This window comes from Balearica regulorum, chromosome Z (genome assembly GCF_011004875.1).
Source record: "Balearica regulorum gibbericeps isolate bBalReg1 chromosome Z, bBalReg1.pri, whole genome shotgun sequence".
NCBI classification, from domain to species: domain Eukaryota; kingdom Metazoa; phylum Chordata; class Aves; order Gruiformes; family Gruidae; genus Balearica; species Balearica regulorum.
This window is the reverse complement of record NC_046220.1, coordinates 69,870,154-69,882,854: the sequence shown is the minus strand read 5'-3', so window position 1 is coordinate 69,882,854 and position 12,701 is coordinate 69,870,154. Positions and strand designations below refer to the sequence as shown.

The window sequence follows — 12,701 nt, the reverse complement described above, 5'->3', positions numbered from 1 at the left end:
GATATTCCATGATGGCTTCTCTGTCTGTATTCAGTGCTAAAGAATTGACTTCCAGAGCCTGGAAAGCAATCAGGAAATGTCCCATAACATCATGATGGGGTCAGAAGAAAGGTCTAGTTGTTTCCCCCAACAGTGGCCTTAGATATGCTCCTGGTTCCAGGCTGGCAGTCCACGACTCTTTCCCTTGCCATAAGACTAAAAGATTGCCTATGCAGTAAGCATAATCTTGCTCAATTTTTAGATCTCCCCACAATGTTAATTAGCAGCAACAGATTCAGTTGACAGGGGAAAAAAAAAAAACCAACAAACCATGCAACTTTCAAAAAGGATCTTGTCAAGAATATGTGGCCAGTAAGAAAAGAGTATTGTTTCCATAGAAAAACCTGAGTGTGGTCAGGCAGAAAGAAGGGTCTCCCTGAGCATGTGTGTGCACAGCCTTCTCAGATTAAATGTAGCTCTTCTTATGGAAGAGAGAGAATTTAACAGTTCAGTGTTCTTTAAAAGTTAAATACTTCAATTAAGTGTAATCCAAAGCTTTCTTTCACTCGTTAGCATAGTTTTCATCCAAACCTTTAACAAGCTGGTAGAAAATGTACCCTTTATAAATGCAAATGGAAGACGTTACAAAGCAGAACCCAGAATGCAGCAGAATACAAAGACGTACCAGTCAGCATCACGGTGACCTACTTTTATTGTAGCGATTCCATTTCTGAAGATATGTCACTATTTTTTTTTAGGAAAGCTGCACAATGAGGTGTCAGCAAACATGCTGCTTATCATTAAAGATGTTGCTTGATGACTGCAAATACTTGTCTGTATGACTGACAATCTTAGTCAACGAGCTCCCACAGTAATGTGTATCACATTCCTAAAGGAACAAATACTGTTATGTTTCTACAATAGAAATATGTGGGACTGAGCAAGAGGCCCATCTACAGTAAAGGCACTGTTTTATGGATTCTAAAATTGTAAAAAATGGAGAGACACATGTTTTCAGATGGCAAATGAGAGAGTTGCTTGGGGCTTTTTCTTTTTGGTATAGGCACATTTCAACAATCTTTTCAGTGTATTTCCTATGAAAATGTTCTAGGTATTACTTCATTATCTGACTTGATAAAAACTACTTAATTCTTCACAGTTACTGATCTTCAAGGTACATGTCAAGCAAGCAAACATCATTACTTTTCCTTACAAATAAGGCACAGCCACATTCCTTCCTTGAACAGTCTGTTTACACACACAAAAGTATCATAGAAGTAAATCTATTTCTCTTATTTTACTTAGAAAATGCTCGTGTCTACCCTTACGTTGAGAATAGCTTAGTAACGGGATCATGAGATGACCCAGAAGTTATTTACGAAACAAACTGAGGACAAGATTAGATGAAACAAACATCAATAATACACCTTCAGCAGCATTCTGAAACTACAGCCTAAATTGAAAGCACTGGTGAACTGAGTGTTTCCAAATTTCTTTTGGTGGCTTTCTTGAGGGAATGAGGGCTAATAAATTAAAATCACCTTAGAACTGAAAGTATTTTCTCGCTCATTTACTGACAGTGAGCCAATATAATTTTACTGGTGACGAGGGCTACAAAACAAACTTTAGCTCATTAGCAAGACAGCCAACAAAACCCAAAAGTAACCTTGAATAAGTTGCAGGGCAGTGTATTACTAGGCATGTATTTTTACATTTAAGTCTGAAGCTAACTGTTTAGAAAAATAATGTTTAGAAAGCACAATGAAAAATGAACAATACTTACAACCATACCGTTTAGGGACACCCAGCAATCTGGTGGGAAATCCTGGAGTAATGGTACTAAAAACTGCAGACAACCATCCCAGTGGCACAGCAGCAGCATCATTCCAATGAGATTAAAGATTCTCACCACAGCGCTGGCCAGATCGTACGTCATGTGGAAAATCTGTGGGCAAAAATTACAGGTGATGTATGTGATACAAATCAGAAATGCAAATCATTTACTTTTTATTGGGCATGTTGACAGCAAAGGTCATCCTGAACTTCTAAAAACCCTGAGATTTCTCAGCAAGGACCATTAATTTGGGCACACTAATTTAGGCAGAGAGCTGTGCTGACACACCTGACCCTTGGCTGCATGCCAGCATTATATAAGCTGCTGAAAAAGGCATATTTTGGATAAGAAATCACCAGCTAAAGTGTCTTCCTAAAGTCTACAACTCCTTTTAATTCAAGCAAGTCTCACAAATTAAAAAAGCTTGGTAAAGCTAGTGTGACCATTACTTGTCTGTGAACTTGGTGTCTAAATACTCGCAAAGTTGTGGGAGACACAAAATCAATAACCCGCTCAGAAAAGATTCACCTTCACATTTCTTACCTTCTTAAAAGCACCAAAATCTGACTGAAGGAACTAAATAAGTAATTTTAAATATTTTTGGACTTCTATTTCTATACTATTAATCCAATTTGCACATACCAGTTCACCAAGTAAAATGACAAAAAGGTACTTCATCGCTCTTATCATTAGCAGTTTTCTTAAAATACTAAGAATCCTATGGCTGTTATGTCTGTAGTAGCTAAGTTTACATAAAAGTAATATAAACTTTTGGATTTCAATATATTCCTCCATTCTTAGACAAAAAAAAATGTTTGCATCTGAAGTGTCTTACAGCAAATCACAAATATACTTTTAAAAGCAACATATTTTAAGGTTTGTCATGGGCAAATTTGTTGGACAGGATGAGCATGAACAGCAGCAGTCAGCTGCCAAATAATATGGAGAAAAACACTGTATTTAGCACTTTTCTGCTATATTGGTTTTAAAGCACTTCCAAACTACAAATATAGGCATATTCCTTACTTACTGCACAATTCAGTCAACTCAGGATAAATATGTTACACTTTAACATGCATAATTATCACTATGCAGGAGTTCCATTTAGAAGAGAAAGAATGTCTAGTTGGTATTTCATGGATTCAAGTAGTAAATATTATTTAATTGTACATGTAGACATAGAAATCAGAGGCTTTAGTGCTGAAAACATGAGATTGCTAGAGGTATACAGGCATATTGGCACATGACATTTTGCATTTGTGAATAAAATAGTTCACACATGAAAGAGAGAATGTTAGTATCCTAACTTTTACATATCTAAACTAAAAGCAGTACCCACACTGCTAAGTACCCACACTGTAAAAGAGTGCAAGTGCAAATACAGAGAGTGTGTTATGGTGTCTTTCAACATAACTTTCTGTTAGTGGGAGTTTGTCCTTGTTTGAAAATGATGTGTATGTTTTGAGTTCCAAAAGACAAAGCCTGCATATTAGAAAAATACCTCAGACATTAGCTTTATGTGCAAAACATTTTTTTCAATCTAGGGCATCTTAAGAGAGTATACTCCAAGTCCCAGTTTGATAGACATTGAAAACAGATGCTTGTAACATTATTCAAAATGTCATGTCTTATCCAAATACCATCTAGCTTCTGTCAAAATTGAGGAGATGACACTGATATTTAGGAGATACTGTAAATGGAAATAAACAGGAAAGTGTCCTCATTACACATTTGTCTTGTTAAAAATGTGTTTACATTACAGCTATTTCAATAGCTGCAGTTTCAGTAGCATGATGTGTACCAAGAGAGTAGATGTGTGAACTGAAATGATTTTATTTTAAAGACCTGGAAAAAATAGCAAGGGTTACTACTGTTTTGGAACATTAACACTCATTCAGATTACACTTTATCCTCATGGTTATTATAAAACAACTGCAAAGTGTAGATGAATTCCTGATCACATGAAAAGTTGCTGAAAGTTTGTCAGAGAAAGCAGGATTACCCCTAGAATATTTGTCTGAAAAAGTGCTGAAGATCAAACAGAAACAATATATATTTTACACAGAGCTCACAACTTTCCCAAGAATTTTCTATTGCTCCAGAAAAGCAAGTTATCACACCTTTACACTATGGCTGGACAAAAATCAAAGTTCCCACACTGTTTTCATATAGCCTCAAGCTTCCTATCAGGTTTTACTATGAGACAAGCTTTTCAGAATAATTCACTGTATTGGATACTGAGTGTTTTTTTTAAAAAATGGGTCACAAATATGACAATCAGAGCCAAAGTGAGCACAAACATCTTCATTTCTATACTTAGAAAGAGAACTTTTCTGAAAACATGCACTTAGGTGTATGTGATAAACAGGGGAAGATCTGGTTCTCCAAAACTCACCAGAGTCCAAAAAACAGCACTTGCATATACCCAAGGCTCCTGAATCCTTATCCTGCCTTTGCAACTATGGGCTTAGGCACGATGACAGACTGTGCATGTATCCTGTGATCATAGCTGCATGCTATGATCACAGGATCTACAGCTCTTTCACTTGGATGGAGACTATTTTGGGGCATTAATTCAAATTATGGAGATGGTCTGCAAAGCTCATATCTTGATATAGAATTTACAAGATTTTAGAGCATTTTGTGCTGGTACATTTTCATTTCAAATTTTAGAATTGGGTAATGTGCACTAAAAAAAAAAAAAAAAAAAAAAAAGGCAGGTGGATAGATTTGCCAAGGTATTTATTTCAGCATTTCTGCAATCTTGCCTAGCTCTTATGGATGTATTGCTCCCTGCCTACACCATGAGACTGTGCAATGGCTCCGTAAGGCTTCTCAAACAAGCCAGGAGAGCCAGGACACAGAAAGAGATATTAGAAAGGGAGACTAAAATTCAAAGCAAACAGCTGGAGCAGTGACTTCAAATTAAAGGGCCTTGCTGCGCCAGAGGTCTGCCATGGGTTTGGGCTCTGCAAGGACTATTGTAGCTTGTCACACTGGTACGACAGCATAATTATTTTTTTTCTTCAAAGCCTCTTCATTAACAGTGTGCCTCTGCAGAAATGGCCATGTACTGCAAGAACAATAACATGTTGAAAATTTTATGTGAAACCAAATCCAGCAAAGGAAATGACTGCAACAGTCAGTATACAGCACTGCAACCTTCCATCATTTCTGAAACCTTTCACTCCAGAAATAGCTCCTGTGCACCTTAGCATTCAGGGTCAGTAGGATTAAAAATGCATGAACATATTCTAGATATTATCTGGATTGCTTAATATGGTACCAGTGTATCAGCATTTTAACCATATCATACTTTTATTGCTCATCTTTTGCTTATACAGTCTAATATTTTTGTAGCTGTGATAACTCTGTATTAAAGAAAATAATAAGAAAAATGTTAAGCAAATATTGTAAAATCCTTCCAACATCTCTGCACATTCTCTCTCCAGTAAATAAAAGCTGAGTCTTTTTCTCCTAAGAGGAACTTAGCATGGAATTGTGTGCTTGGTTGGAAAAAAAAAATTTAAATACCCAAAGCATACATTGTAAGTGAACAATAATATTTGCTCATGGTACTGTATTGACATATTTACATTTGGGGGGCGGGGGTGTTTTTTTAAAACTAATAGCCAAACTACCCTGTGGACTGAAGTCATATATTGCATCTTTAATATCTTATGTTCTTCCATTCAAGAACTGATTGTGATACATTGTAACAAGAACAGTAAGAGAAGTCATATTTTTACAGCACTTTCTTTTTGTAATCACAAAGTACAGTTCCTGTATTAACGAACTCAACCGTATTAAAAATCCTAGGAGATGTGTGAAGTGTAGTTTGTTAAGAGAGGAACTGGAGGACAGAAAGCTAATACCGCTCATTTCAGCAGATGGCTTGCCTGTCAGCTGGTCCTCCAGTGGGACATGAAGAAACACAGGAAGAACACAAATCAATTTACCTTGATTTTGCCGTACAGATGTGTGATCAGATCTCTCTGTTTGAATGGATGTCTTATTAAGATAATATTCATAACAGAAATAATTCAAACACTTGCACACAGCTAAGGTTAGGCTCTTAAACCGTTACTCAGGTAGTTAAATATAAATAACCTGGTGATCATTAAGCACTTACCATCCACAAATGCCATGCAAATAAGCAGGAATTGCAGCTGTAAAACACATTTGAAAATTTGGCCACTTTATTTAGACTCCTAATTTCATATCTGAATATTGACCTTAACCAGCAAGAGGCGCAAATTTTGGACAAAACATTTCAAAAAAATACTAGAGTGACACGATTACTGCAACTGAGAAAACATTAAAATTCCCTTGAGAAATAACTCTTTCCACATTTTACTTCATGTAATAGGAAAGATTTAATAGATATCTCTCCTTTTTGCCTACTACTCAGTTTCTTTTCAATTACACATTATACTTTCTATTATTATCATGTTTGTTGGGCAGGGTTAGCTATAATACTGACATTTTTCATAGTTGTTTTCATATACTTCAAAATCATGTTTAATAACAGATTCAGTTTATGAACTCACTTCTGAGAATTCATAATTTCTTCCTATATTATTTTCATAACCTTTTCTCAATACTCTGGAAACCTTATATCTTTGCCTGAAGAGCTGACAATGCCTCTGACAATGGCTGAAATGTAACCACAGATTAACAGTTTCTAATATTTTGGCAAAATATTGCTCACAGAGAATAAGAAATTGCTGAAGAAGTCAGAGTTCACATGTTTTATCTCAGTTTTTACTCACACTTTATTAATGACTCTTTTTATTCCCACATGTGAAGCAGGAAGCAGACTATTCCTTCCTCACATTTATAATTTTAAAGTGTATACTTTAAATTGGTCCTGCTCACTCTGATTTCTGAGCCTGAGAAAGAAAATCTGTTCCAGTCTTACCAACCCATTTGCTTAATAGTATTTGAGGGCTGTCATATTATGTTAATAGTGCACATATAGTTTAACTAAATGAACACAAAATCTGTTGAACTGCTGTCATGGAATGTATAGGTTACCTCTTCTGCCTTCTGCCTTACTATTTGCTCAGTCGGGATTTTTAGTTCAGTTTGACTTTTACGTTGAGTTTATATAAAAATTGATTTATATAAATTATCAGAATTTAATTCTGATTTAAAAAAACAAACAAACAAACAAAAAACCCAAGAAAAACTAAGTCTTAGGACATCCTAGAAAATGTATTCAAATCTCACATCACTCTGTTCATCCAGACACCTCTACTCTTCCTCCCCTCAGAAGTACTAAAGGTGCTCAGTATCACAAAGCTGGCTTGGGTTTAATCTTCAGATTAGGATTTGCATCATGCCTTGGGCAATATGAAATGACACTCGTACTAAGCGAGCTGTGTGGAGTCTGGAATATTAAGTAGCCACAGTGGGGAGACAGAAAGAGCTGCACACATGCATGGAGGCTCTGGAAAGCACGCTGAAAGCCGTGCCAAGGACAACACTGGAACTTCACACTAGACTGCAGGGCAAAACAACAGTTATAAAAACGACAAAGGTTTTTTGGTTCGGTCCCTGGGTCAGTCCAGAATTATCACGTTTATCCCTCAGAGCACTAACTAGGCAGAGATTATAAACTGTAGGATAAAACTTTTCCTATCCAAGCTAAATGTTCATTTTTAAGACAGTAGTTGTAACAATGCTCCCCAGGAAATAAAATAATATAAAAGGGGGGGAGAGCACAATGCCTCTTTTTGAGCATCTGTCTCTCAATCTACTTTAAACAATGAAAGGCAATCATGGCTTTTTGTTTAGCCATTTCATATTCTACAAATCTATTTTAAAAGACACTTAAGTATCACTTGAGATAATGTGGGCCTGATCCAACTCCTATCAAAGCCAAACTCTTCGGGAGTTGCAAGTTACTACAGTTTACACTGGAAATACATCTACACCAGTATATGTAAATGCACATTGATTGAAATGGCTGGCTATGCCCTCAGGGTAACATTTTACACTCAACTGACTCCTGACATGTGTGTTTAATTTTATGATAAATAATTAATCATTGATAATTCAGTAGTGAGAAAAGGTACATAGCACTATTTAATATAGTTGTATTTGTGACCTTAAGCTGATGACAAACACAAAGATCTGCTTCTGCTTTTGTTGGCCCTGAAGGGAAAACACCAGTGATTTAATAAACAGAACAAACTATTTTTAATCAAATATTTCTGGAAAAAAGAGCTGAGAATGGCCTATTTTATGTGACCTTTAAAAATTTTTATTTTCTAGATGGAGTCAGTCTGACATTAGGTTTTATAATAGAAGTCTCATTCATTCCAAATCAAGGCATGTACAAATGGAAGCCAGCTTCTGTGGGGCAAAAAGAACAGCACAACAGCATATAAATGTGACAGTGTGCTACATCCAGGTTAAACAGGAAAGTATGAAGATTTAGGCAAGCCTTGGAAAGGTCACATATAACCAGGAAGCAAAATTTATTTACTTTATATAAATTCTGCAATATATATTTTATACTGTAAATTGGCCAGTGCCATACTAATATATTACCTCTCACACAGAGGGCATGACTTCACTGCCAAAATGTGTGGTTTTATTATCCTGTTGTGATTAATGTGTGTGACCTGTCTTGACATCTAAATAGAGACGAGCAGTCACTTTAGTTCTCTCATGAAGGAAACACACCAAGAATGACAAACCTCAGGATCCTGAAATAAAAAATACAGTGCTAATTTTCACTGTGTTTTTACAAAGGTGGAGGTCTCATTCATCACTTATACTGATGACAGAAAGTACCTTATTAGACTAAGCTTTTACCTTCAAAGGTAAACAAAGTAAAACCAAACAGAAACCAATTCACAACTGTCAGAGAGACACAAACATGTAATACTAACAGTCTGCCTCTGTGACAAAATTTAGCTGAAGCTCCTCTCCTTAAGTCATAGTACCAAACTGAGAGTGACCATGTGGCAAAAAATACTTGAACTGAATGTAAGCACAGAGATTGAGTTTTGTCAGCTTGAAGTATAGCTCCGTTTCCATTTTTCAGCATTATTTCAAGGATCAGTATAACCTGACCTTCAGCTCAAGCTTCTTGATGGGCCAAGCATCTCAAGTGACAGCATCACTGAACTCAAGCTGGAGACTTCAGTCAGTGGGGCTGAGCTAAAAGGAACATTTAATCTATTTTTTTTTATAATTATTTATATCTTACAAAGAAGGCAGCCTGAAGATACAGCAAGTCTCTAAATGGCCTGAAATATTATTTATGATTTTTCTTACTAGCTGAGCAAGAACTGTTCCTCATACTAATGTGCAGATGTACTCTTGCGGCAACAAGGGAAAAGAAGTAAGTTATTCACCATCACTCATCTACCCATAGAAAGGCCAAGGCAGGGACTCCCACAGCACTGAAAAGTGTGCAGCAGAGCAAGCAATGTGAATCCTTGAAAACATCACTGCCTACAATGTTTCAAATATAAGGGCAGAAAGTCAGATACTGACTGCATTTTTAGAAATTAATATTAGCTTTCAGGAATTAATATCAGCTTCTGAAGTCTATGTTCCCCAATTTTAATATACTTACACAAGCAATTTTCATCCTTATGAATGTGAAATAGAATAAATACCAGACATATACTTACGAAGAAATCTACCATAAAACATGTCAAAAATGCTGAGACAATTTAAGGAGAACCTTAGGAAGTACCAAAGTCTTTACAAAAAGTGCTGTGGCTGTTAAAATTATTTTATGACACTATTGATCACTCAAGTCTCACAAATCCTGAAGCCTTTTGATTTCCATTTTTAAAGCATAACTTTGGAGACAGTCACACTCTACCCCCCGGCACGCTCAGTCTTTTCCTCTGAGACAAGTATTTAAAAAAGAAGAACAGGGCAGTGCCCAGATTGCACCTGCCATCAAAAACAGTGGGATAAAATCCAGACTTCCAGACTCCCAGATCCAATGGTGAAATTAAAAAAAAGATTAATAAACACAAAGCAGATACTCTGCAGGAAGTATTTATAAATACATACAAAATAATGGCATATCCCAGAACAGTGTATTTTTACAATCAACATTGTACAAACAGAACACATGTAACCAACCTCTTTCAACCTAAGCATGTTTCTAAAATTCATTATATATTTTTTTTCAAGGTAGTCATTTTTTAACTTCCAAACTATGTGAATATGAAATGAAATCAGATACTTTCTCATAGTAGGAGAAGCACTAGGAGATTGGATGTACGCAGAAACTGGAAAGTTTGCATGTTTACAAAAATTGTATCTAGAACTATTGTTTCTGTAAAACAATTCTCTGGGTGTTTTTTCTTTTCACTAGATTTGTATGACAGGCTGCAAATCCTTTAAGGAGCTTCTCTTGTCTCAGTCAAAACCAGGCTTGGGAAGCAAATGAAAGTGTGAATAAAAGGAAATGAAAGTTTTCTCTTACATCATCCTAAATCCCCAAAAGAATCAGTTTGAGATTTAAGGGGATAGTTCATTAACATTATTAAATCACCAGTTCTTTTTACATGAAGCCTACCCCCAAAGTCACACTGCCACATATCTGAGCTTCAAACTAATTGTCCTAATTATAATACAGCAACATAATGATCTAATAGCAAACAACTGAAATTATGAGGAATATTTCTCCTGGGGAATTTAAGATGGTGTCTTACTGAAGCTGTTGAGGTTAATCTTCCAAACATGGAAATAACAGGCAAGGAACTGAAAATGAAAGTCATTATGTTAAACTTCCTGTGGAATAAAAGTTCTGAGAACAAATTAATTCACAATGCTTTCTTTTAATAACATGTGATACCTTCATTTTAAAAATCAAAAAAATGTTGTTTTATGAGACACAATTGTTACATTTTAATTTTATATATTTGAGGAGTTGTGCTGGTTTTGGCTGGGATAGTGTTAATTTTCTTCATAGTAGCTGGTATGGGGCTGTGCTTTGGATTTGTGCTGGAAACAGTGTTGATAACACAGGGATGGTTTTGTTACTGCTGAGCAGTGCTTACACAGAGCCAAGGCCTTTTCTGCTCCTCACACCACCCCACCAGCGAGTGGGCTGGGGGTGCACAAGGAGTTGGGAGGGGACACAGCTGGGACAGCTGACCCCAACTGACCAAAGGGATATTCCATAGCATATGGCATCATGCTCAGCATATAAAGCTGAGGGAAGAAGAAGGAAAAAGGGATGTTCAGTGTGATGGCGTTTGTCTTCCCAAGTCTTAGGCGTGATGGAGCCCTGCTTTCCTGGAGATGGCTGAACACCTGCCTGCTCACGGGAAGTGGTGAATGAATTCCTTGTCTTGCTTTGCTTGTGGGTTCAGCTTTTGCTTTACCTGTTAAACTGTCTCTATCTCAACCCATGAATTTTCTCACTTTTACCCTTCTGATTCCCTCCCCCATCCCGCTGTGGGGGGTGAGCCAGCAGCTGTGTGGGGCTTAGCTGCCAGCTGAGGGAAAAGCATGAGACTCGTTAAGATTAAATATAAGCTATGAGTAAAATAAGTAAAACTCCATGCTGTATTAGAATCTAATATTTTATTTTTATACAATCTAAAAGAAGTGGTCATAGGCCAATCCTTATAAAAAAACAAGACTGTCAGTACAAGTCAAGGCAGATGATTAGTGCACAATACTGTGTAAAAGTCAGAACTCTTCATCAGCTGGATGCGTAAAGCCCAAAACACAGAAAAATCCATTTATTCCTTTGAAAATCTTGGTAACAGCAAATATGATGAAGTCACTCATTTATCATAATCACACACACACATAAAAATCAAAGAAATAGCATCTTAAAATATATATGTGAATGATTTATTATGCTAATTACATATCAATGATTTGAGGTTAATGCTTCACAATAATAATTTTTTAAATTATATGGGTAATTGAACTTCATTATAAAAAGTTTTTTCTAGTATGTGCAAATGAAGTCTACAGTCAAAACCACATAGAAGACCTCTTTTGAGGTTTTAACAGTTAAATACCAAGAAAGAACTGATGCCTGGGCAGGTAGAAAGAACATACCAGAATCGTAGTCTTAATAATTTGCCTCAAATATTGCCAGCAGAAATTAATAATTCATTTGTCTGATAAAAACTTCATGTAGTCAGAAAAATATTACCAGTTTAAAGAAATTACTTTGGAGATTTGCATACAATACCCTCTCTTGTAAAACATTATGTTTACTTGGGTTAGTACATAAAACTACCTTGAGCAGAAATTTCAGATGCTAAATTATTGTATTTTTGTAACTGTGTCCAACATTTGGTAAATACACGACTATCATTATTATGAAAAGTGAGTGTATGCTTGCATACCCACAAACATAATTTGCATACAGTTCTGAATACTCAAAAGTCTCTACAGATCTCTCAGGATAGTCTATGAAAAAGTGAGAGATTGAAAAAAAAAAGACAAAACAGACGTACAAGTAATATCAGAAAAGAGGAACTACAGTAAGAAGTGTTCTTTTATGGTCCCATTTGGGTTCTTTTATATTTGCCTGTTTCCAAGACATTATTTAAAATAATACTTGCTTTTTTTGATGGGTAACATTTTTCAGTATCCAATACACAATCAACTTAGACTTTGTGTTTTAATGCTATCCGTCATAATGGTGAAGAGCTGCTGAGGGGACACTGTGCCTGGACTGATTTTTTCCCATTATTTTTTTGAGCAAATAAATTAATATTAACTAAATAATTAATTATATTTTAACATGGTTATTTTACCACATGAAGGTATTTTGAGAAAGAAAGCTCTTAGTGCACAGCAAGCCTAATGTGTAAAACCATGATACCTCTCACAGTGCTTACTATTACATAATCTCTCCAAGAAGAGTTTACATATAGTA

The 12,701-nt window shown here is 35.9% G+C and overlaps 1 protein-coding gene across 1 annotated transcript in view; it reads right to left on the bottom strand.

Moving 5' to 3' along the window:
* The window catches only part of HCN1 (hyperpolarization activated cyclic nucleotide gated potassium channel 1), a 207,954-nt gene that overhangs the window by 94,316 nt on the left and 100,937 nt on the right, over nt 1–12,701 (bottom strand). Inside the window, exon 3 of the mRNA XM_075741307.1 lies at nt 1,763–1,924. Coding sequence (XP_075597422.1) covers nt 1,763–1,924 — 162 coding nt within the window. The remainder of the gene's footprint in view (nt 1–1,762; nt 1,925–12,701) is intronic.